This window comes from Bos javanicus, chromosome 20 (assembly GCF_032452875.1).
Source record: "Bos javanicus breed banteng chromosome 20, ARS-OSU_banteng_1.0, whole genome shotgun sequence".
In the NCBI taxonomy this organism is placed as follows: domain Eukaryota; kingdom Metazoa; phylum Chordata; class Mammalia; order Artiodactyla; family Bovidae; genus Bos; species Bos javanicus.
The window spans coordinates 31,345,066-31,372,152 of NC_083887.1; the positions used below are offsets into that span (position 1 = coordinate 31,345,066).

General features: G+C 43.0%; 1 protein-coding gene across 1 annotated transcript in view; it reads right to left on the reverse strand.

Moving 5' to 3' along the window:
• Nucleotides 1-27,087, reverse strand: part of NIM1K (NIM1 serine/threonine protein kinase) — an 81,624-nt gene that overhangs the window by 25,134 nt on the left and 29,403 nt on the right. Inside the window, exon 2 of the mRNA XM_061393610.1 lies at nucleotides 4,097-5,102. Coding sequence (XP_061249594.1) covers nucleotides 4,097-4,388 — 292 coding nt within the window. The 5' untranslated portion in view covers nucleotides 4,389-5,102. The remainder of the gene's footprint in view (nucleotides 1-4,096; nucleotides 5,103-27,087) is intronic.

Genomic DNA, 27,087 nt, shown 5'->3' on the forward strand with positions numbered 1-27,087 from the left:
TTTAAAATCTGAGCTGCAATAGGATGAGACTGGTCAGATGGAGATGGGCAATAAAGCTGAGAGATTACATACATATGGGCAACAGTCATTGTTGGTGATGTGCTTTTGGATAATTAAGCACAGAAGACCACTCTGCAGAAAGAAGTATGAAGTAGAACGAGAAAACATGTGGTCCCAGAGAAAGGGGAGGTGGAGAGGGTAACCTCCATCCCTGAAACCTGGCTCCACCACCCCGATGTGGGGCCACAAAGTTCCCCTGCACACGAGTCACCCCATCACTGCACCAAAATCCTGAGGCAGCTTGGGTGCAGCAAAAAGGAAGCTGAGTTCTAACCCCGCCTCTGCCCGTGACCTCAGGACAGCCACTCCGGAACTTCTGTAACTCCCACTTGTAAAACACAGGAGGATGAGATGAGGTCAGTGTTTCCCAAAGCGGAACCTGGAACACTCGTGGGGCATGCAGTGATTTTAGTGCAAGGAAACAGCCTTAAATAGCACCGAACCACAGCATAAAAATGTTATTTTCGTATCATTTAGGAGTTAAGAGTATCAGTTAAGAGTTCTTCCTTAACTCTCCTAGGTAAGGTAAAGAGAAACTCAGATGGGTTTTTGGCATGTTTTAAATTACTTTCAGTCACTTGTTAAGTTTCTTTAAACAAAATTTTTTTTAATGTAAGATATTGCATTAGTAATTTCTTATATTGGATACACATTGAAATGACAATAGTTTGGACAATAATTTGACATAGTTTGGACTTTAAATATGGAGAAGGCAATGGCACCCCACTCCAGTACTCTTGCCTGGAAAATCCCATGGAGGGAGGAGCCTGGTGGGCTGCAGTCCATGTGGTCGCTAAGACACGGACACGACTGAGCGACTCCACTTTCACTTTTCACTTTCATGCTTTGGAGAAGGAAATGGCAACCCACTCCAGTGTTCTTGCCTGGAGAACCCCGGGGACGGCGGGGCCTGGTGGGCTGCCATCTATGGGGTCTCACAGAGTCGGAAACGACTGAAGCGACTTAGCAGCAGCAGCAGCAGCAGCAGGACATTAAATAAAATATTGTCAAAATTTTTTTAAAAATTTGGCTGCCCTGGGTGACTTGTGGGATCTCAGTTCCCTCAGCAGGGATCGAACTCCTGCCCCCTGCAGTGGAAGCGTGGAGTCTTAATGACTGGAATGCCAGAGAATCCCCTGTTTAAAATTTTTTGAAAGTTGTTAAGAAAATAGATTTTTAAGTTCTCACTATACACACACACACAGTTGTAAGTATGTGAGGGGATGAATGTGTTAAAGAACCTTATCCAGGTAATCAGTTTGCAGGACATACATATATAAAATCAGAACATGGTCGTCTTAATATTGTACATCAATTACATCTCAATAAAGCTGGAAAAATATATACAACTTTTAAATTTGTTTGCCTTGTATTACTTTTACCACTATCTTCTAATCACAGATTTTCAAGACATTAATATCAAATTTCCATCTGAAATAAGTTTAAGTAAAAAATAGACGTGCACAGTGATAGCTACCATTTATTGAGTGGCTACTGTGTGCCATGGAGTTTATGTTATTCCTAATTTCCCCTACAATTCTAAGAATAATTATCTCTGTTTTGCAGTTAAAGCAACTGAGGACCAAAAGAATGAGTATAATATGCACAAAGTCAGATACCTAGCAAGTGAATGAACAAGGATTTGAAGCCCATGCTCTGAAGTGCATGTTTTCAGATTTGTCTGTTTCTGAAGCCCACGTTCTTTCCACTCTCTCTTGCTTCCTCTCCTTTAGAATCGAATATCTGAACCCACATTCAGGAAGGAGTTCCATGTTGGCCACATCCAGTAGGCTTTGCTCAGACATCAGCCCCTGTGTCCTCTCTGCCACTTTGGGTACTCTCTCCTTTCTGAACTCCTCTCCTGGTTTGTGTTTATCCAATTTCTGGTCTCCCGTTCCTGATCAAGTCTTCCAACTGCTGTCTCAGTCTCCAGCCCCTCAGCTCTCCCTATGTGTTTTCTCTTTTGCCCCTCACTCTTGCTCTAGACCATTGAAAAATTCTTTTACCCTTCACTTCTCCTCTAGACCATTGAAAAGCAACATCTGTCCTAATTTAGATTTAAATCCTATAGGCTTCCCTGGTGGTTCAGACGGTAAAGAATCTGCCTGAATGTGGGAGACCTAAGTTTGATCCCTGGGTCGGGAAGATCAGGTGCTCTGGAGAAGGAAATGGCAACCCCCTCCAGTATTCTTGCCTAGAGAATTACATGGACAGAGAAGCCTGGACAGCTACAATCCATGGGGTTGCAAAGAGTCGGACACGACTAAGCAACCAACACGCACACACACACACACACTAGATCTGGAGAATTCCATGGACAGAGGAGCCTGGACGGCTACAGTCCATAGGGTTGCAAAGAGTCAGACATGACTGAGCAACTAACACACACACACACACACACACACACACTAGATTTAGTTTTATGTAATCAATGCCCCTGGCTGCATTCTGTCAGTGAGGAACCCAAGGCTCACAGCAGTGCTGTCATGCACCCAGGTAGGTAAGATGAGTAGCCGAGATGTGAAGGCATGAACCCAGACACTTGGGCTCAGAGCAAGACAGAAGGGGACGCTGCAGTGACTTGGGTGTGGGGGTGGATTGTGGGGGGGAGTGTGTGTGTGTGTGCTGCTTTCTCTATAGGGATCCAACAAGGATGAGAGTGGAATGGGATTGGAGGTTAGAGAAGAAGAGAAAAGAAAATTCTAACATAAGAAAGAACACCCTTGAAGACGTGGTGGCAGCCTAGATCCAAGGAGAATAAATATCAGTATGGGACTCGCAGGGAGAGAGCAGAGCCCATGGGCTTTAGAAAGTCAATAGAAAGAAAAACACCAATACAGTATACTAACGCATATATATGGAATTTAGAAAGATGGTAACAATAACCCTATATATGAGACAGTAAAAGAGACACTGATGTATAGAACAGTCTTTTGGACTCTGTAGGAGAGGGAGAGGGTGGGATGATTTGGGAGAATGGCATTTAAACATGTATAATATCATATATGAAACGAATCGCCAGTCCAGGTTCGATGCACGATACTGGATGCTTGGGGCTGGTGCACTGGGATGACCCAGAGGGATGGTATGGGGAGGGAAGAGGGAGGAGGGTTCAGGATGGGGAACACATGTATACCTGTGGCAGATTCATTTTGATATATGGCAAAATCAATACAATATTGTAAAGTTAAAAAATAAAATAAAATAAATTAAATTTAAAAAAAAAGCCAATAGACGATACTGAATTGCAGGTGTTCTTTTTCTGTCTTGTAACTCCATTATGTCGATCTCCAAGCTTAGCTAAATTCCAGGTAACTTGGAGAAGTGCCCACATGGGTTCTCCTCACAGCTCCTGAGGCCAGGGCAGTGGGCACTGCTGGTCTAGAGTCCAGAGGGACCAGCAGTCAAGCAAGCACTGGTCTGTGCTAGAAAGCAAGGAGCTAACAACAGTGAGAATTGGTGCAGGGCAGATGAAGCAGAGAAGATCCTGAGATCAAGTCCCTTTTCCCCTAACCTCACAGATGCAGCAGCCTCAGGTAAGGAGGAGAGGCTGGACCCCGCTATCCACTGACCATCCAGGAGGGTCCCTGTGCTACTGGTATTGACACACAAATATAGACAGAAGTTACAAAGAAGGACTTGGAACGTGAGTGGCCTTGGGATCAAGCCACACTCCACTCGGCTTCTCCAAGGCTTATAACTGGAGAGAACAACACCCTCAGTGTTTGAGTTCAGCTGCATGGTATAGCAGAAGAGTTTTTGGAGTCAAAATCACCTAAGATGAAACAGCTAAAGCCACACTGGACTTCTTTGGATCTTAGTTTCCTTATCTATAAAGTGAAAATAAAAACACTGAGCTCACACCATCACTGTGAAAATGAACTGCGATAACGACAGACAGCAGCTGCCCTAATGCCTGCCCTTAGCAGGGACTCAGTGAAGTTGTCTCACTGGCTTCCTTGGCCCCAGACTCCTAACCCGCCCCTCAAATCAGGTCCCCACACCCTGGACATCACCCTCAGAGGTCAGTTCCTACCTTTGGTTAGGGAGTGAATCCCCAGCTTGACTTGGGAGAAGTTCCCACTTCCGATCTCCCCTCGGATGCGATAGAAGCCGATCCGCTTGCCCAGAGTGATCTCCCTCACCACCTTCTCATCCTGGGACATGTCCTGGGTCAGCTTCTCAAAGGGTGTCAGCTGGCGAGGCTCTCCCTCCTCGTCCTCCTTGGCACACTCCGTCTGACAGCCACTCTCCTCGCTCTCCCGCCGACCCCACCTGGCACAGTGGGGGTTCACCAGGCCGCCTCCATTCACATACACAGCAGTCATCGTCCACGGCAGGCTCACCTCTCCATCTCAGCAGAGGCACCAAGCAGGGCAGTATGGGGAGGAGCGGAAGGGGCTCAAGGGGGATGGGAGATGGGACTTAAAGGCTGTAAGGGCCCTGCGTCCTTGCGAGCTGTGCAAAGACTCCTGGATGCGCAAACCCCTTTCTGGGCTTCAGTCAGCCGAAGGCAGAGACCAACCCCAGCACTGCCTACCCAGCCAAGCCCAAAGCTGCCCGCCTCACTCGAGACATTTCACACCCTCCTTCACAGTGAACTTCCCCGCTCTAACTGGACCATCAGGCACGCATCCAGGTACCCTAGCCTTGATCAGGCTCCAAGAACTTTCTGGCCGGCTGTGCTGATGCTCTGTGGTAGGTGGCTCTGTCCCGAAACAAAGGCTCCAGTTTGCTATTTCCTTTGATGGTCAGAAAATCTTCTGCCCTGGTGTGTAAAAGCCCCCAGGAGGCCCCCAGGTCCCCGCTGCTGGTGCTTATCTCTGATCTTCATTTTGCACTTTTGCTGTCAAGTCGCAGGTCCCAGGAGACCTGACAATCCAGACCCCAGGAAAGAAGAAACTTGCAAATCAGCCTTCCGGTCACACGGGCAGCTAGAGGAGGATTAAATCCCTGCAATGCCACCTTAGCCGGCCTTAATTTAGACGAGCTTGCCTCTAAGCCGTGAGCAGTCTCAAAAATTTGGTGGGTGCTGATTCATCCTAAGAATAGAGAATAAGAAAATACATTAGCCCATGTTAACACACTGGACAGCATTGATAATGAATGCAGAACTGCTGGGGAAGCAACAATCGAAAAGTATCTACACATTTGGTTCTGACTCATATCATAGTAAACGCTTGATCACACACGATTAAGTCAGAAGAAAATGTACATGCACACAAACACACCTGTCAACACTTCAGAAAATCCCTCACGGGCTGTAATATTTCTAGCAAAATGACATCTCTATTTTTGTTTCTAGCGAAACAATTTTTCTTTTTATTGATGTTTAGGGAAATAAGCAGGTTGCCTTGGCTTGCTTTAAAGCGAGACTTTTAAAATTATACAATAGTCATGATGATAAAGGTTTCCTATTAATATTAGTTTTCAAAAGTTCTTACATTGATTCAAATAACAGTGTATTTCCTCATGCAAAGAGCCAACTCACTGGAAAAGACCCTGATGCTGGGAAAGTTTGAGGGCAGGAGGAGAAGCAGGCAACAGAGGATGCACTAGTTGGATAGCATCGCCAACTCAATGGACATGAGTTTGAGGAAACTCCGGGAGACAGTGAAGGACAGGGAAGCCTGGCGTGCTGCAGTCCATGGGGTCGCAAAGAGTCGGACATGACTTAGCAACTGAATAACAACAACAAATATTTCCTTTATCCTGTATGCTCTCATAGGACTTTTCCTAAAGGGGCTGCTCCTGCTCTTTCTTTCTGTAGTATTCTTTGTGCATGCATGTGCATGCTTAGTCGCTCAGTTGTGTCTGACTCTTTGCAATCCCACGGACTGTGGCCCACCAGGCTCCTCTTTCCACGGGATTCTCTAGGCAAGAATACTGGAGTAGGTTGCCGTTTCCTGCTCCAGGGGATGTTCCTGGCCTAGGGATGGGGCCTGAGTCTCTTGTGCCTCCTGCCTTGGCAGGCAGGTTCTTACCACTGGACCATCCTGGAAGACAGGTATTCTACCAGATCAGTTCAGTTCAGGTCAGTCGCTCAGTCGTGTTCAACTCTTTGTGACCCCATGAACTGCAGCACGCCAGGCCTCCCTGTCTATCACCAACTCCCGGAGTTCACTCAGACTCACGTCCATCGAGTCAGTGATGCCATCCAGCCATCTCATCCTCTGTCATCCCCTTCTCTTCCTGCCCCTAATCCCTCCCAGCATCAGAGTCTTTTCCAATGAGTCAACTCTTCGCATGAGGTGGCCAAAGTACTAGAGTTTCAGCTTTAGCATCATTCCTTCCAAAGAACACCCAGGACTGATCTCCTTCAGAATGGACTGGTTGGATCTCCTTGCAGTCCAAGGGACTCTCAAGAGTCTTCTCCAACACCACAGTTCAAAAGCATCAATTCTTCGGCACTCAGCTTTCTTCACTGTCCAACTTTCACATCCATACGTGACCACTGGAAAAACCATAGCCTTGCCTAGATGGATCTTTGTTGGCAAAGTAATGTCTCTGGTCATAACTTGGTCATAACCTTCCTTCCAAGGAGTAAGCGTCTTTTGATTTCATGGCTGCAATCACCACCTGCAGTGATTTTGGAGCCCCAAAAAATAAAGTCTGACAATTTCCACTATTTCCCATGAAGTGATGGGACCAGATGCCATGATCTTAGTTTTCTGAATGTATTCTATAACGCAGGTCAATTTTTCTCCGAGGCTTATTTTCTAGGTATTTCTATCAGCTGTGAGTCTCCAGCTGATAGATGATTTTAAGGTTATTAAAATAATCCAGCAGCTCATTTTAAAGGTTCAGAAACAGGGTAATGTCACTGGAGGGCAATTGCCAATGGCATCCTCCATGATGAGCAATATTGCCCAGCCCGGGTATCTTCATGCTTTCTTCTATGTAGCCTCCAGCAAGAAACAGTCGCTTCCTCTCTGGATCCCCACAGCACTTTGTACAGTTTCCAACAGGTCTCCTTTCCCTGAAGGTGGGAATGGGGTTTACTTCCCCTGTGTATCCTGCTCCTCTTCTGTCTCTCTCAGTATGGAGCATGATGTCCTATATAAAGAAAGTGTTCACTAAATGTGTGTTGAACTTGATTTTTGGACTTAAGCATTCTGAACCAAAACCTGAGCAAAAACATGAGAAACTGCTTTGGAAATGGGAATTCCCAATTCTGTTTGATGATATCTAGTTATTACAATTAGGTACAGAATGGTTTGCATTGCTATTGTGTTTAAGTATGGGGTTGCTGAATAAAGAGAAACAAGGACAGGAAAGAGGAGGTTGCTGCCAGCACTGTGCCTGTTCCTATGGGGCAGGAGAAGCTGGCCAAAGGATAAAGGGGCCAGGTATCAATAACCACACACATCTCTAGGCTAGAGTCTGGCTGCGTGTATGCTAAGTCACTTCAGTCGTGTCTGACTCTTTGTGACCCCGTGGACTGTAGCCCGCCCAGCTCATCTGTCCATGGGATTCTCCAGGCAAGGATACTGGAGTGGGGTGCCATGCCTTCTTCCAGGGGATCTTTCCACTCAGGGATTGAACCTGAGTCTCATGTGTTCTGCATCGGCAGGAGGGTTCTTTACCACTATCGCCACCTGGGAAGGCCCAAGAGTCTGATTAGGGTATTTTTTTTTTTTTTTAAGATATTTTTTAAGATAAAAAGAGCCTTGATCAGCTTGAGGAAAATCTAAGTCACTTGTTCTTAAGCCTTCTGAAGTTTCACACTCCTTGGAGATTCTAACAAAGTCTGTGACCCTACCTCCAGGAAGAACCACCCACACAAAGTCTGCATCCAGCTGTAAGGGTTCACAGACCCTCTGAGAACATCCCTGTACTTCAGATTAAGAAGTTCTATGAAGATCTCCTCAGATTCCTGGCATAGCAAGACCACACAGACGAGAAGTGGGGTAACAATTGTATTGGGTTGGCCAAAAGGTTCATTCTGGCTTTTCCATAAGATGTTATGGAATGAACATTTGGTCAACCCAAACGAACTTTTTGGTCAACCCAGTAATTCTGGAAGAAACTTTAATTTCACCTTCACAAAGAGAGTACGGCCTTCCTACAAGATGCAGTGCTTGCTCACCTGGTGTCCCTGCAGGTTGGCTCTATCCCTCCCTGGGCCTTCTGCAGGACTCCAGGCCTGCCTCCCTGTGAGCACTTCACCACGGTGTGGTCACTGCTGCCGACCTACTTGTACCCCAACTGGATAAGCACCTGGAGGCAGGAACCTGCACCTTATTCTTCCAGCTCCCAGGGCTCAGTCCAGTGCTTGGCATTTGTTTGACACACATTTGGTGAAGAAGGAATGAATTAACTTACCCAGTCATCGATCATTATATTCAAGTATGATCTATCTAGTACAGGTAAATATTTTTATTTATAGACAGATAATGGGGCTTCCCAGGTGGTGCTAGAGGTAAATAACCCACCTGCCAGTGTAGGAGATGCAAGAGACACAGGTTCGATTCCTACATCAGGAAGATCCCCTGGAGGAGAGCATGGCAACCAACTCCAGTATTCTTGCCTGGAGAATCCCATGGACAGAGGAGCCTGGCCGGTTACAGACCAGAGGGTTGCAAAGAGTCGGACACAAGTGAAGCGACTTAGCACACACCCAACACTATTGCAACAGTTACTTGGGTTATCCAGAAAGCTTCTTTCACTCCACATTTTCAAGACCCGAGCTACCTACTGGTGCGTAATAGGATTTCTGGTCCTGCCTTCTTTTGTAGGGAAAAGCTTACTTTGAATTCCCCCATACGACTGAGAATTGCTACAGGACTGTTCAGAAATTCAAAATCTTTGGTCAACCACTTGTAAAAGAATGAAACTAGAACACTTTATTACACCACACACAAAAATAAACTCAAAATGGATTAAAGGTCTAAATGTAAGACCAGAAACTATAAAACTCCTAGAGGAAAACATAGGCAAAACACTCTCCGACATACATCACAGCAGGATCCTCTATGACCCACCTCCCAGAGTAATGGAAATAAAAGCAAAAATAAAGAAATGAGACCTAATTAGACTTAAAAGCTTTTGCACAATGAAGGAAACTATAAGCAAGGTGAAAATACAGCCTTCGGAATGGGAGAAAATAATAGCAAATGAAGCAACTGACGAACAACTAATCTCAAAAATATATAAGCAACTCCTGCAGCTCAATTCCAGAAAAATAAGCGACCCAATAAAAAAATGGGCCAAAGAACTAAACAGACATTCCTCCAAAGAAGACATACAGATGGCTAACAAACACATGAAAAGATGCTCAACATCATTCATTATCAGAGAAATGCAAGTCAAAACCACAATGAGTTACCATTTCATGCCGGTCAGAATGGCTGCTGTCAAAAAGTCTGCAAACAATAAATGCTGGAGAGAGTGCAGAGAAAAGGGAACCCTCTTACACTGCTGGTGGGAATGCAAACTAGTACAGCCACTATGGAGAACAGTGTGGAGATTCCTTAAAAAGCTGGAAATAGAACTGCCATACGACCCAGCAATCCCACTGCTGGGCATACACACCAAGGAAACCAGAATTGAGAGAGACACGTGTACCCCAATGTTCATCGCAGCACTGTTTATAATAGCCAGGACATGGAAGCAACCTAGATGTCCATCAGCAGACGAATGGACAAGAAAGCTGAGGTACATATTAAAAAGAATGCATTTGAATCAGTTCTAATGAGGTGGATGAAATTGGAGCCTATTATACAGAGTGAAGTAAGTCAGAAAGAAAAACACCAATACAGTATATTAATGCATATATATGGAATTTAGAAAGATGGTAACAATGATCCTATATGCAAGACAGCAAAAGAGACACGGATATAAAGAACAGACTTTTGGACTCTGTGGGAGAAGGCGAGGGTGGGATGATTTGAGAGAATAGCATTGAAACATGTATGTTGTCATATGTGAAATAGATCACCAGTCCAGGTTCGATGCATGAGACAGGGTGCTCAGGGCTGGTGCACTGGGATGACCCTGAGAGATGGGATGGGGAGGGAGGTAGGAGGGAGGGTCAGGACAGGGAACATATGTACACCCATGGCTGATTCATGTGAACGTATGGCAAAACCCACAATATTGTAAAGTAATTAGCCTCCAATTAAAATAAAAAAAATTTTTTTTAAAGAAAAAAAAAAAAGAAATTCAAAATCTTCCTTCTCCTTGCCCCGTTCAGAGGATCAAGTCTCCCCAAGCACCCAGGCTTCATGCCTCCTGGGATTGCTCTCCGACTCCCTGGGGCACTGCTTGGCCAGGGCTTCTCTGCTTTCCTGGTTCCCCAACTCTCTCGATTTGAGATCTATATCTCGAGCTTCATTTTGGCCTGGGATTTACAATGGAGTTTTAGACTTGCTGCCCTGATTGACTTCAGGTGCCCCAGGAATTTCTCCTTTCTGCCCTCCTAATTCAGCATAGAGGGAGGAGGGATCTGACACAAATGCCAAGTGTAGTCAGGCTCTATTTTGGATTACATCCCCTACATCCACACAGTGGGCTTGAATCAATTGTCTTGCCTTAAAGTCCAGAGACTTTAATTATCTGTTTAGATCAGATAATAAAGTTGTTACAGTTTTGCAAATAGTGCTGTGGGATTGTATTGAGTATGAATCTCAACTTGTTGGGAGAGCTAGCAAACCAACTAGAAAAAACTGAACCCCGATCTTGCACCTACTCTCAAATAAATTCCAAAATAGATCACCAAATAAATGCAAAATAAATGAAACCATAAAATACTAGAAAAAAATCAGAAACTTTTTAAAGATCTCAGAGAAGACCATAAAATAAAATAATGTCTGACTGAATAAAAGTACAACTTTCTGTTAACAGAACATTGTAAATCAACTATACTTCAATAAAATAATTTTTAAAAACTATAACTTTCCATTTGCTAAAAGTGTATCATAAACAAATAAAACAAATTGAATGATAAATGGTAGAGAAAATTTTCCAATGCATATGAAAGACAAAGAGCTAATTTTCTAAATAAGGAGCTATTTTTTACAAATTGATAAGAAAGAAAACAATATTCCAAAAGAAAGTGACAGAGAGCCTGAGCAGACATTTCACAGAAAATACAAATGGGTTTATAACATACAAAGAGATGCCCAATCTCACAACCAAAGAAATAGACTTAAAACTATGCTGAAATTATGTGGGGCTTTTTGCCATGCTGCATGATATGCAGGATCTTAGTTCCCAGACAGAGATCGAACCCATGTCCCCTGCAGTGGAAGGGCAGGGTCTTAACCACTGGATCACCAAGGAAGTCCCTGAAATTAGATTTTGTACAAATTATATTTAGAAACTACTAAAAAAAGTTATAATGCACTGGTTAGAGAGTGAAACAGGAGCTTGCATTCATTGCTACTGAGAATATAAATTGGTACAATTCCTTGGAGGACAATTTGGCTATAGCTATTAAAGTGCAAGCGTATGTAATCTTTGCCTCAGCTATTTTACTTCTAGAATTTATCCTATACACACATTCACAAAGACATACATATTTCGAATATAAAGGTACATATTCACTGCTGCATTGTTTTATAGTAATTGTATATAGTATAGTAAATAGTAAGGACACTGCGTAAATGCCCATCAGAAGGGATCAGTTGAATAAGATAAAATACATACATATACAAAAATAATGGATTACTGTGCTTTTGTAAAAACAAAGAAAGAGCTATGATATCCAAGAAATACTGTTAAGAGGTCAGCAGAGTATACATAATGTGATATCAGAAGTATAGGGGACTTCCCTGGCAGTTGAGTGGATAAGACTCCTTGCTCCCAAGGCAGGGGGCCCAGGTTTGATCCCTGGTCAGGGAACTAGACCCTCCATGCTACAATTAAAGATCCCACCTGCAGCATCAAAGACCCAGAGCAGCAAATAAATAAATAAAAATATTTTTTAAAAAATGAGAAACAGGAGGGTATACCTGAGAAACTAGCAATAGCTATTGCACCTGGGAGGGAAGTTGCTGGACTGGGAATTGGAATGAGGAAAAGGTGTGTGTTTGTCACTACTCTTTTATGTGGTTTACTTAATTTTTTTTTCATGTGCATGTATTTACCTTTACAAAAGAAAATTAGGACTTCCCTCGTGGTCCAGTGGTTAAGAATCTGCCTGCCAACACAGGGGACACGGGTTTAATTCCTGGTCCAATTCTTGATCCAGGAAGATTCCACATGCCATGGGCAAGTAAGCTCCTGTGCCACAACTGCTCTAACCTGTGCTCTAGAGGCTGCGAAGCACAACTACTGAAGTCTGCGGGCTCTAGAGCCTACGCTTGGCAACAAGAGAAGCCACTGCAATGAGAAGCCCATGCGCTGCAACTAGAGAAATCCTCCTCAAAGCAAAGACCCAGTGCGCCAAAGATAAATAATTAAAAAAAAAAGAAAAATACGTAATGTGTTGCCATCTTAAACAATTGGTGTACAAAAATTTTGCTTTACATTTGGTTATATAGGGAAACTGCCAACCGTGCACGCATGCTAAGTCACTTCAGTTGTGTCTGACTCTTTGTGACCCTATGGGCTGCAGCCCACCAGGCTCCTCTGTCCATGGGATTCTCCAGGCAAGAATACTGGAGTGGGTTGCCATGCCCTCCTCCAGGGGATCTTCCTTACAGAGGGATCAAACCTGCCTCTCTTGTGTCTCCTGCACTGGCACACTTGATTCTCTAAAACTAATGGATTGCTTTTAAAATCAAAAGAAAATAAGGAGCTTCCTGTTAAATGAGGAGTAGCTCTCATAGTCAACAAAAGAGTCTGAATTACAGTATTTGGGTGCAATCTCAAAAATGACAGAATAATCTCTGTTCATTTCCAAGGCAAACCATTCAGTATCACAGTAATCCAAGTGTGAGCCCCAACCACTAATGCCAAAGAAGCTGAACAGTTCTATGACGACCTTCAAGACCTTCTAGAACTAACACCAAAAAAAAGATGTCCTTTTCATCATAGGGGACTGGAATGCATAAGTAGGAAGTCAAGAGATACCTGGAATAACAGGCAAGTTTGGCCTTGGAGTACAAAATGAAGCAAGACAAAGGCTAACAGAGTTTTGCCAAGAGAATGCACTGGATATAGCAAACACCTTCTTCCAACAATACAAGAGGTGACAACTCTACACATGGACATCACCAGATGGCCAATACCAAAATCAGACTGATTATATTCTTTGCAGCCAAAGATGGAGAAAATCTACACAGTCAGCAGAAACAAGACCAGGAGCTGACTGTGGCTCAGATCATGAACTCCTTATTGCAAAATTCAGACTTAAATTGAAGAAAGTAAGGAAAACCACTAGACCATTCAGGTATGACCTAAATCAAATCCCCTTATTTAGGGGAAGTGACAAATAGATTCAAGGGATTCGATCTGATAGACAGAGTACCTGATGAAATATGGATGGAAGTTCATTACATTGTACAGGAGGCAGTGATCAAGACCATCCCCAAGAAAAAGAAATGCAAAAAGGCAAAATGGTTGTCTGAGGAGGCCTTACAAATAGCTGAGAAAAGAAGAGAAGCTAAAGGCAAAGGAGAAAAGGAAAGATATACCCATCTGAAAGCAGAGTTCCGAAGAATAGTAAGGAGAGAGAAGAAAGCCTTCCTCAGTGATCAATGCAAAGAAATACAGGAAAATAATCAAATGGGAAAGACTAGAGATCCCTTCAAGAAAATTAGAGATACCAAGGGAACATTTCATGCAAGATGGGCACAATAAAGGACAGAAATGGCATGGACCTAACAGAAGCAGAAGATATTAAGAGGTGGCAAGAATACACAGAAGAACTATACAAAAAAGATCTTCACGACCCAGATAACCATGATGGTGTGATCACTCACCTAGAGCCAGACATTCTGGAATGGGAAGTCAAGTGGGCCTTAGGAAGCATCACTACAAACAAAGCTAGTGGAGGTGATGGAATTCCAGTTGAGCTACTCTAAATCCTAAAAGATGATGCTGTGAAAGTGCTGCACTCAATATGCCAGCAAATATGGAAAACTCAGCAGTGGCCACAGGACTGGAAAAGATCAGTTTTTATTCCAGTCCCAAAGAAAGGCAATGCCAAAGAATGTTCAAACTATCACACAATTGGACTCATTTCACAGGGTAGCAAAGTAATGCTCAAAATTCTCCAAGTGAGGCTTCAACAGTATGTGAACTGAGAACTCCCAGATGTTCAAGCTGGATTTAGAAAAGGCAGAGGAACCAGACATCTGCCAACATCTGCTAGATCATAGAAAAATCAAGAGAATTCCAAGAAAACATCTACTTCTGCTTCATTGACTACACTAAAGCCTTTGACTGTGTGGATCAGAATAAACTGTGGAAAATTCTTAAAGAGATGGGAATACCAGACCACCTGACCTGCCTCCTGAGAAATCTGTATGCAGATCAGGAAGCAACAGTTAGAACTGGACATGGAACAACAGACTGGTTCCAAATTGAGAAAGGACTACATCAAGACTGTATATTGTCACCCTGCTTATTTAACTCATATGCAGAGTACATCATGCAAAATGCTGGGCTGGATGAAGCACAAGCTGGAATCAAGATTGCTGGGAGAAATACCAATAACCTCAGATATGAAATGACACTACCCTTATGGCAGAAAGCGAAGAAGAACTAAAGAGCCTCTTGATGAAAGTGAAAGAGGAGAGTGAAAAAGCTGGCTTGAAACTCAACATTCAAAAAACAAAGATCATGGCAACAGGCCCCATCACTTCACGGCAAATAGATGGGGAAACAATGGAAACAGTGGCAGACTTTATTTTCTTAGGCTCCAAAAATCACTGCAGACAGTGATTGCAGCCTTGAAATTAAGACTCTTGCTCCTTGGAAGAAAAGCTATGTCCAACCTAGACAGCATATTAAAAAACAGAGACATTACTTTGCTGACAAAGGTCCATCGAGTCAAAGCTAGTGTTTTTCCAGTAGTCATGTATGGATGTGAGTTTTACTGTAAAGAAAGTCGAGCACTGAAGAATTGATGCTTTTGAACTGTGGTGTCGGAGAAGACTCTTGAGAGTCCGTTGGACTGCAAGGAATCAAACCTGTCAATCCTAAAGGAAACTAGTCCTGAATATTTATTGGAAGGACTGATGCTGAAGCTCCAATACTTTGGCCACCTGATTAGAAGAACTGACTCATTGGAAAAGACCCTGATTCTGGGAAATATTGAAGGCAGGAGGAGAGGGGGACCACAGAGAATGAGATGGTTGGATGGCAACACCGACTCAATGGACATGAGTCTGAGCAAGCTCCGGGAGCTGATGATGGACAAGGAAAGTCTGGTGTGCTGCAGTCCATAGGGTTGCAAAGAATCGGACATGACTGAGCGACTGAACTTGAACTTGTCCAGTTAAATACAGAATTTTACACTTCCATTTATCTTTGTGTGTGTGTTAGTTGCTCAGTCGTGTCTGACTCTTTGTGACCTCATGAACTGTAACCCACCAGGCTCCTCTCTCCATGGAATTCTCCAGGCAAGAACACTGAAGTGGGTTGCATTCTATTCTCCAGGGGATCTTCCGGACCCAGGGATCAAACCTGGGCTTTCTGTATTGTAGGCAGACTTTTTTACCATCTGAGTTACCAGGGAAGTCCTTCATTTATCTCTAGTTCCTTCCAAAACTCCACAATAGGAATAGGAAGGGGAAAAGGCATAAACACATAACGATAAACAGTGTAAGAGAAGTAACAGCAGACGCAAGGTGTCCACATGTTTTGGGGAGATGGAAAGCAAATTGAAGAGTGGTTAATGACTGCAAAGAAGGTAGAGAAAACTGCAACCTAAAATTCTACATCAATTCAGTTCAGTCACTCAGTCGTGTCCGACTCTTTGCGACCCCATGGACTGCAGCACGCCAGGCCTTCCTGTCCATCACTCATACCCAGAGCTTACTCAAACTCATGTCCATTGAGTCGGTGATACCATCCAACCATCTCATTCTGTCATCCCCCTCTCCTCCTGCCTTCAATCTTTCCCAGCATCAGGATATTTTCCAATGAGTCAGTTCTTCACATCAGGTGGCCAAACAATTGAAGTTTCAGCTTCAGCATCAGTCCTTCCAGTGAATATTCAGGACTAGATTTCTTTCAGAGAAGGCAATGGCACCCCACTCCAGTGCTCTTGCCTGGAAAATCCCATGGACGGAGGAGCCTGGTAGGCTGCAGTCCATGGGGTCGCCAAGAGTCGGACACGACTGAGCGACTCCACTTTCACTTTTCACTTTCATGCACTGGAGAAGGAAATTGCAACCCACTCCAGTGTTCTTGCCTGGAGAATCCCAGGGACATCGAAGCCTGATGGGCTGCCATCTACGGGGTTGCACAGAGTCGGACACGACTGAGGTGACTTAGCAGCAGCAGCAGATTTCTTTATAATGAACTGGTTGGAATTCCACATCAGGACACGCCAATGAGATGCACTTTCCTGAACACTCAAGAGACTTCAAACTGTAAGAGACCAACTAACTCAGGGTCTGGAGGACTGAAAAAGACCAAAACCATGGGGGTTGTCTGAACGCAGAGCAGTGGGAGCCCAACCCTCTCTCTTCTCAGAGTGGTGCTGCTCACACAGAGCAGCTCAGGCACACAAGGCAAGGACGGTCCCTTAGCTCAGACTCGGATAAGGAATCTCCTGTTCCCCTCTTCTCTCTGCAGCCCTACGCTCTGAGTTTCTGGAATAAAGGGAAACAGGTACAAAAGCTGCCACGAAGGGGATTTCTCTTTTGGTTAAAGAGAAAAGACCTCCTGAAACCCATACTTGGAAGTTCTCCAACCCGCCTGACCACCAACTGTTCAGTTCGCCAGGTGCCAGTTTCACTTGCAGGCAAGGAACTTCCAATCAGATCTGAGTGCCTTCTTCTTAGAATGAATGTCCAGTCAAGAGGCACCAGACACCTGAGGAAAGGCTCCCAGATGAAAGAAAGAAAGCAAACCCAACCCAAATAGGAGTGACCGAAAGGAACTTGAAGAAAACAGAAAGCAACACAGGACAAAAGATAAAATACTGCATCCATAAAACCAGAACAAAGTGCTAAAACGAAACCAAAACAAAAACCCTCAAAGAACAAGAAAGAGAGCTCTGGGAAACTGAAATTTAGGAATTCAATTGAAGAGCTGTTTAAAGAGACCGAAAAACCGAGGACCATCCATTCACTAAGTCCAACATCTAATTATCAGAATTCCCAGATTCACACTATTGTGCTCCCAATAAAGACACATGGATTCTATTGTACTTGAACTGCCTACAAATCTCAGAAATTTCAAAATTAGTGATGAATGGGGAAAAACTCCAGATTCTCACAAATTCCAACAGAGTATAAAAATAGAAGAAAATATCTAACTAGAAAGATACATCCTATTTGGTGATGAATATTCATTTTTATTTTGCAGGATTTTTTTTTTTCCTGAAGACTTCTCTTAGATATCTGGAAGCAGAAATCCTGATGAGAGGTTGTGAGATTACTATAAATGGTTTATATTTGGACTGTTTTCTAGTAGTGTCCTAAAATATCAAGCTATATCATGCTGAAAATAAGCAAATAATGGAAATTATGACATACATAATTGCAGACAAAATCCTCCCTTTTCTTAGATGCTATCATGGTTTGTTGTTGTTTTACTCTCTGCCCTTTTGATTTTGACCAGTTTTTATGGACATTAATGAGAGCTTAGAAACCCAACCAGCCAAAAATACAAGAGTCGCGTCACTGTAGATCAAAGCCTCTGGAGGAGGCAGAATGGTTCTTAATTATTAGCTTGCTGTGGCTGCATAGCAATGTATTAAATAAGATTAAAGAAAACGGAGCTTACTCGGTCATTTATTTTCTTGACTTGCAACCCACTGTGAAAATAATATCAAAGAAAACCAGTTCATCTTTGTTCTCTTTGTCTGAGTTTAAATTATAAAACTTCTGGGCAAGGCTCACAGACAACTTCTTCCTTGGTTGGCAAGGCCAGGCACGGGTTTGCTTAGAAAAAAAAGCTGGGTTTTCTCTCCGTGTGGCGACACGATGGGAGGACAGCCAAAGCTCCTGTAATCCTCCTCAGATGCAGTGGACCCTCGGGGGAGATCATTAGCAAACACGCTCCATTTGAAAATCGATCTTAACATTTAAAAATTATTTGCACCTTATTAGCTTTTGGCCCCAGCTTTGTATTCCCCAACACACCCGTCAAGATCCCCATGGGAGGTGGCGAGCAGGGATGTCGGCAGTTGGGAAACTAAAGCGAATGGAAAATGAACGTATTGACTCTGCCCTAGAGATGAACAGCAACGTGACTCCTTGACACATTCACAGGCTACTTTCCCAGCCTCCAGGCTGGGTCTCCGCATTACCCTTACACTCGTGACCGTGGCCGTCCACCCGGGCTGATGGGCTTACATCAATTGACTTTTTCCACACTAAGCTCTGCCACTGTTGAGGCACTCTTGACCATCATGGTCACAGATTCCAGTGCCCACGAGGGCTCTGCAGGTGTTCAGCGGGGCATAGTGCAGCCCCCTACCCCAGCATGATAAGGCAGCCAGGCCCAGCAACAACACGGGCGGCCACGCTGGAAGGCAAGCTTGCTTTTCCCAAGCCTTTTAATCCTTTAAAGGCAACTGGAAATCAATACATTTTTAGTCAACTCTCTCAATCTTTAAATGGTGGTTCAAATATTTTAAAAACACTGTGTGGCCATGTGAAACAGACCCCTCCAGCCAGATTTGACTGTCAGGTTGCTAATTTACCAATTCTGCTCTAGGTTTTATAGAAAAATCATCAGAGAAAAAGGCAAGGGCGGTCAATAGGTCCATAGTCAAATACCCCTGGGAATGGTGCGTGTTCACCCTTCTTAGATTTCTGTGTTAGTACCTCACTATCTTGCGGTATTTAAAACACATACACAAAGAAAATCTGTTTTTTGTTTGTTTGTTTAATTCAGTGTTCTCCAAGTTTATTTGACCGTGGAATTCATTCTTACAGAATACCTTTATCTCACTGGCATTTTCTTACAACTCTGATTTCAGAGTTAGACAAAGTTATAAAATCCTCAATTAACTGTCAGTAAGACAGCTATACTAATTTGGGTCCCAAGAGGAAGATTATGAAAACAATTCACTATAAAATGAAACAGAAAATAGATTAGCCTAGTTTAATCCACAAATGTAGCTAACTGGGTGGAAGCGGCCCACCTCTGTGAGGTGTAGGATGACATAGTTTCTTAGTGATTGCTGCTGCTGCTGCTAAGTCACTTCAGTCGTATCCGACTCTGTGCAACCCCATAGACGGCAGCCTACCAGGCTCCCCCGTCCCTGGGATTCTCCAGGCAACAACACTGAAGTGAGTTGCCATTTCCTTCTCCAATGCATGAAAGTGAAAAGTGAAAGTGGAGTCGCTCAGTCATGTCCGACTCTTAGTGACCCCATGGACTGCAGCCTACCAGGCTCCTCTGTCCATGGGATTTTCCAGGCAAGAGTACTGGAGTAGGGTGTCATGCCTGCCTTCTAAGTGATTAAGTATCTTTTAACCTTGGGAATATACCACTTTTGTATCTGTACAAAAAAAAATTTTTGTATCTGTATTTAAACCTATTTTGTATCTGTACATTTTGTATAGATACAAATGCATTTTGTATCTATACAAAAAAATACATCATTTTTGTATCTATATTAAATTTTTATATAATGCAGTTTTAAAAATTGCTAAAATCTACTAGATCAAAAAATATAATATTTATAGTATTTTACAACAGGCAACAGTGCAGCAGACGACTGAGTGAATGAACGGATGAATGACCTGACAACCCTGTGAGGTGAGGACTGTCGCTTCCTTTGCACCGATTAAAACAATAAACAAAACCAAGGCTATCTGAAGTTAAGAAAGTTGTCCTTGATGTCTTGACAGTTTACTCAAAGAGAGTGAAGACTGCATATTTAAGTTACCCTTACAACACGTGAAACCAGGGATTTTAAACACATGAGCAAGAGAATGGGGACATGTTCCAGTAGCGACATGGCAGAAACTCAAGCTCTTCCCCATAAAGATATAAACCTCAGTTATAATTCATTTCCAAAACACAGGTCTTCCCAGCTTTTCTGAGAGAGCATGCCTGCCTCCAAATAAGGAAAGGCATTAAGATACAGAATGAAATCATCAGTTGAATCACAAGCAGGTGGCCCTGAGCAGAAAAACAAAATGAATTCTACATCTCCTCAGAAATAACTAATTTAGGAAATGCAGTACAGGAACATTCATGCCTATTTGCAGCTCATGGCTTATTTTTAGGGGATTAAAAATATTTGCAAGTCAAAGCAGAAACTGCTCTTTTCCTGCCTTATAACTTTCTTCAGCTCTAATGTAATGTGTTCACTAAGAAGCAGGAATAAACTTTGAGGGATGGCCATAGGGGATATTAGAGAAAACGTTTTTTTTTCCATTTGAGCAGAACTCCAGAAAGTCTAACATGGCAGGAGGGGCTGGAAGGCTACAGTCATATAGGAGAACAAAGCTTTTACTTTCATCATCATAAAAATTTCAGGTGGATTTGAAGTCTTTATTAGGATCCTCACATCTCTCATAAATGATCCCTTTACACAGTATAAGCAACACATCTGAGCATTCTTAAATATTTACCCAGCAGTGGAGGTAAGCGAGCAAAGGGTGTTGGTGGCAAGGGACAAGAGAGAACTTACTAAATATAAAAAACTGAACAAATCTCAGCATGCAGTAGTGATTTGCACTAATAGAGAATTTTTAAAAATCTTCATAGATATGAAAACTTAATGTGTACTAGAGATGACATTTCAAACCATTGGCAAAAGATGATTCAGTTTATGATGCTCGTAGGGACAGAACCAAGAGGCAACTTGTGTAGACTTTAGCTCTCCTACCACCTAAATTCTCCATCAAATTCCCCCATTCTTTGATATAGATTATTCATATTTTCTTAAATGAATGTAAAGGGCCATGCAAACACACCTCTTCCAGTAATGTTACTAACCCAAAACCCAACTACACACAAATTCAGGAGTCACTATTTGGTGCTGGGACAAACCACATGTATACGTACATCTGGGTGTTCATAGAAAAAAAGGTCTGGAAGAAAAATCTTGAACTCATGGATGACAACTGGGCAGGGGCAGGGAAGTGGGTGGTACAGAAGTGGGGTAGTGACAAGGAGTGTGGCGGAGGAGGCTAGTTACGCCCCTGCTGCCTGTTCTTTCTTTCTTCTCTTACAGTGGCTTTCAGCCTTGACTGCATCAAAATCACCTCAGAGCTTTGTAAAAATGCAGAAGCCCAGGCCTTGTCCCAAAGGTTCTGATTTAATTGGTCTTGGAGGAAGGCATGATTTTTCATCTGTTTTTCAGTTTCCCAAGTGATTGTGTTGTGTAGCCAGATTTGAAAACTACTATTCTACCACATTAAAGTTTTATCTGGGGACTTCCCTGGTAGTCCAGTGGTTAGGATTCTGTGCTGCCAGTGCAGGGGGCGTGGGCTCCATCCCTGATGAGGGGACTAAATATTTCTATTTTATTATTTATGCTGCATCTCATGGCCAAAAAAAAATTTTTTTTTAAATCTGGACACATTACTATTTAGCTATCAGTCTGACCTAATGTTATACAACTTTTATGATGTTTACAGAATGAACTTGTTTCATTTCTTCATGTATTTCTGTATTGTGTGAATCGTTTATAAAATATATAATTAATTCCAAAATTAGAAGTTTATATATATCTAGATAGATAGAAAATATGTGGGTCATTGATAGAAATAGCAACTTCAGAGACTTCAGATTTTGGTTTTCTTGTATCTCAAAAGACTTCAAATCATGTATACAAAGTCACAAATACTTATTGAGGACTGGTCATATGAAAGAAAATAAGGTGATATGAAAAAGTATGTCATTGTTTTTAAAAAAGTACCATATTTACTTAATTTACGAGGAATAAACCAACTTTGTCAAAAGAATTTCATCCATAAGTTTCAGGTAACATTGTTAATCTAAATTTCATTGAATTTCTGTTTAAATTTAATTTAGTAAAGTTTATTTTGCTTTATAGCTGTTTATAAGCTACAAGGAAAGAGAATATAAATGGAGTTTCGTATTCATACTTTTTTGGTGTCTTTAAAGTAGAATTTTTACTTATAGTTATCTAAATAATTTAAGTCCAAGGAGTTGTGAGAATTTTATTCCTTTAAAAGTAATTTTTACATGACACAAGTTTGAGAAACTTGGCTTTTGTCAGTGATTCTCCCAAATCAAAGGACCAGATGGGGTTGTGGAATTAGCACTGACTCAGGTCAGAATGAGGTTCAAGTCTCAACTCCCACTAACGTCTGTGGGGCCTTAAGCAAGTCCCTTCCCCTCTCTGAGCTTTAGCGTCTTTACTGGCAAGTGAGAATATTGGACCCCATGACAGCGATAGATCATTCCAGCCCTGACCTGATATTGTTGATTTTAACAATGGAGGATGAATTCCAAAGTATTTATGGGAAAAAAAGGGCCTCCTGAAGTCCAAGTGTCACATCGCCCCCTTCTGGACCTTTGTAGTCTTCACATGAGTGAGATGATAAAAAATTCAGAAGCCTGCATGGACATGCTGAAATAGGAGAGTCCCTTTTCCGCTCATAAACAATTTAGAAAGCCAGATTTGAAGGTTTCTTATAGAAGCATGAGAAGACAACCCAGGAAAGAAGAAAGGGCAAAGGCCACCGAAGGAGTAAGTGTTGACATGGGAGTGAGGTGGAATCAAGAGAGTCTGACTCACGATTTTGTCATTATTCCCCCCATAGAACACCTACTACTGGCTATCGTTTCTCAGGTGTCTACTATGTGCTGTCAGAGAAGGCAATGGCAACCCACTCCGGTCCTCTTGCCTGGAAAATCCCATGGACAGAGGAGCCTGGTGGGCTGCAGTCCATGGGGTCGCACAGAGTCAGACACGACTGAGTGACTTCACTTTCACTTTTCACTTTCATGCATTGGAGAAGGAAATGGCAACCCACTCCAGTGTTCTTGCCTGGAGAATCCCAAGGACGGGGGAGCCTGGTGGGCTGCAGTCTATGGGGTTGCATGGAGTTGGACACAACAGAAGCGACTTAGCAGCAGCAGCAACTATGTGCTGTGCTCAGTCATGTCTAACTCTTTGCAACCCTATGGACTGTAGCCGGCCAGGGTCCTCTATCCATGGGATTCTCCAGGCAAGAATACTGGAGTGGGTTGCCATGCCCTCCTCCAGGGGATGTTTCCAATCTGGGGATCGAACCAGTGTCTCTTCTGTCTCCTGCATTGGGAGGCAGGTTCTAGCGCCACCAAGGAAGCCCTCACCCCAATATTATTCACACCCAAATCATCTCATCATTATCAGAGTCCAAGACACCGTCAGATTTTTTAAATTATTTAATTAACATTTATTTATTTTTGGCTGCACTGGGTCTTCATCGTTGTGCACAGGCTTTCTCTAGTTGAGGACAGCAAGGGCTGCTCTAGTTGTGGTTCGCAGGCTCTAGGTGAGTAGGCTTTGGTAGTTGTGGCACATGGGCTCAGCAGTTGCAGCTCACAGGTTCTAGAGTGCTAGCTGAACAGTTGTGACCGAGTGGGCTTTGTTGCCCCTTGGCATGCGGAATCTTCCCAGACCATGGTTTGAACCCGTGTCCCCCACATTGGCAGGTGGATTATTAACCAGTGGATCACCAGGGAAGTCCCACCATCAGATTTTTTTTGGATTATAGTTAGTCTCTTTAGGTGGTCTCAGAGCTTCTGTTTTATTTGGCACCCACCAGCCAGGTAAATCAGAAGCTCTGAAATCAGCTCAGACATGGTCTCTTTCAAACAGAGCATCCAGGAAGATCCTTCTGAAAGATATCAGATCATGTCACTTCTCTATTCAGAACCCTTGGATGCCTTCTGTTCTCATTCGGAGTAAAAGCCGAGGCCCTTAAAATTACCTTCAAGGCTCTTCCCAGTACAGTCCGGTTCCCCTTTGATGTCATCTCTTCCAATCTCCACTTCACTCATGCCACCCCAGCCACACTGGTTTCCTCCCTCTTCCTTGAGGGTACCAGGCCCAGTCCCCCACAGCCTCCTTCAGGATTGCTTTAGGTGCTACCTCATTCAGGATGCCTGCACACCCACCCACTTAAACCAGGCAGAGTTCTCTTTTGTACTTCCAACATCTGTAGCTAGCATGGTGAATTTCTCCATCTCTTTGTACAATTATGACTTCTATGTTGTCTGTCTCTCTCATAAATCAGATTGTAAGCTCCTTCAGGGTGGTGATCATACTCTCTTATTTGGACTATTTCTATAAGAGCTATAGTAATTGGGACAGTGTGGAAGGATAGACCAAAAGATCAAAAAGAGTCCAGGAACTGATCCACACATATGGTCCATTATTGATTTTCCACCAGGGCACCAAGCCAATTCGGTGGGAAAAGAAAAGTCTTTTTTTAACAAATGGTGCTGGATATACTGGATGTCTGTGTAAATAAAAGTTGAACCTTAACCTTATCCTACACCATACATAAAAATTAATGAGATCGATCATTGACTTAAACATAAAACCTAGCACCATAAAGCTTCTAGAAGTATACATAGGAGAATATCTCCAGGACCTGGAAAATTCTTAAAGAGATGGGAATGCCAGACTACCTTATCTGCCTCCTGAGAAATCTGTATGCAGGTCAAGAAACAACAGTTAAAACCAGACATGGAACAATGGACTGATTCCAAACTGAGAAAGGAGTACATCAAGGCTGTATATTGTCACCCTGCTTATTTAACTTCTATGCAGAGTACATCATGAGAAATGCTGGGCTGGATGAAGCACAATCTGGAATCCAGATTTCCAGGAGAAATATCAATAACCTCAGATATGCAGATGACACCACCCTTATGGCAGAAAGTGAAGAACTAAAGAGTCTTTTGATGAAGGTGAAAGAAGAGAGTGAAAAAATTGGCCTTTTCACTCAACTTTAAAAACTCAACATTCAAAAAACTAAAATCATGGCATCCATCATCACTTCATGACAAATAGATGGGGAAACAATGAAAACAGTGACAGACTTTATTTTCTTGGGATTCAAAATCATTGCAGATGGTGACTGCAGCCATGAAATTAAAAGACACTTGCTCCTTGGAAGAAAAGCTATGTCCCACCTAGACAGCATATTAAAAAGCAGAGACATTACTTTGCCGACAAAGGTCCATCTAGTCAAAGCTAGGGTTTTTCCAGTAGCCATGTATGGATTTGAGAGTCGGACCATAGAGAAAGTTGAGTGCCAAAGAATTGATGCTTTTGAACTGTGGTGTTGGAGAAGACTCTTGAGAGTTTCTTGAACTACAAGGAGATCAGACCAGTCAATCCTAAAGGAAATCAATCCTGAATATCCATGGGAGAGATGGGTGCTAAAACTGAAGCTCCAATACTTTGGCCACCTGATGAGAAGAACTGACTCATTGGAAAAGACCTTGATGCTAGGAAAGAGTAAAGGCAGGAGGAGAAGGGACGACAGAGGATGAGATGGTTGGATGGCATCACTGACTCGATGGATATGAGTTTGAGCAGACTCCGGGAGTTGGTGATGGACAGGAAAATGTGGCATGCTGCAGTCCATGGGGTCGCAAAGAGTCGGATATGACTGAGTAACTGAACTGAACTGAACTTAAGAAGGACAAGATTTTTGGATGGGATACAAAAAGCATAAACCTTAAAAGGGAAAAAAATTAAGTTTAACTTCATTGGCATTTAACATTTCTGGATATCAAAAGATACCATGAAGAAAACCAATAGGGGTTTCCCTCGAGGTGCAGTGGTTGAGAATCCACCTGCCAGTAATAGAGGGTACAGGTTTGACCCCTGATCCGAGAAGATCCCACATGCCATGGGGCAACTAAGCCTGTGTCCCACAACTAAGCCATGTGCCCCAAGTACTGAGGCCCATGCACCCTAGAGCCCATGCTCCGCAACAGGAGAAGCCACTGAAATGAGAAGCCCACACACGGCAACTAGAGAGTAGCCTCCACTGGCGGCAACTAGAGAAAACCCTCGAGCAGAAACAAAGACCTGCTTAGCTATAAATAAATGAATAAATAAATAAATAAATAAAATGTTAAAAACTGCTTAGGTCTTTAGAAGAAAACACACTTTTAAAAAGCATTAAAAAAGAGAGAAAGAAAACCAACAGACAAATCAGAGGCTAGATTATATATCCAAGACTTTAAACAGTATCTGGCTCACAGTAAGAGCTCAATTAAATATTTGTTGAGCTAATATACAAAACACCTGACTCTTTTCCTCCAAAATACATGGATATTCTAGCAGTACAGGGCTTCCCTGGTGGCTCAGGTGGTAAAGAATCTGCCTGCAGTGCAGGAGACCCAGTTTCAATCCTTGGGTTGGGAAGAGTCTCTGGAGAAGAGAACGGCAATCCACTCCAGCATTCTTGCCTGGAGAATCCCATTGACAGAGGAGCCTGGTAGGCTATAGTCCATGTGGTCCCGAAGAGTCGGACATGACTCAGCGACTAACACTTTCATTTTCACAGACAGCTGAAGTGTCAATATCCTACGACTATTGAGTGGGCAGTGCTAGAGGGGATATCTACCATACTGGAGGAAGGAAAGTGAGCATGGTTCACTAGTAGAAATGCAATGGGTTGTGAGTAAATTCAGGAAAATGTGAGCAGGTCACCAAGACCTGTAGAAAACCAGACAAAATGAGGCTTGAGTAACAGTAGAACACTCACCTCAGGAAATTAGCTAAAAACACAGGAAGAATTTCACCAAGTGGAGCAGAAGGCACACGCCTCACTTATAGTTGCCTCCGTAATGCTAATGATTTTATAATGAGAAACACAGATGCTGCAACTAGCCAATAAAGGCGAAGCTACAAGTGATCTGGAGTTTCCCAGGTGGCTTGGTGATAAAGAATCCACTTGCCAATGCAGGAAGATGTAGGAGGCATGGGTTCAATCCCTGGGTCAGAAAGATCCCCTGGAAGAG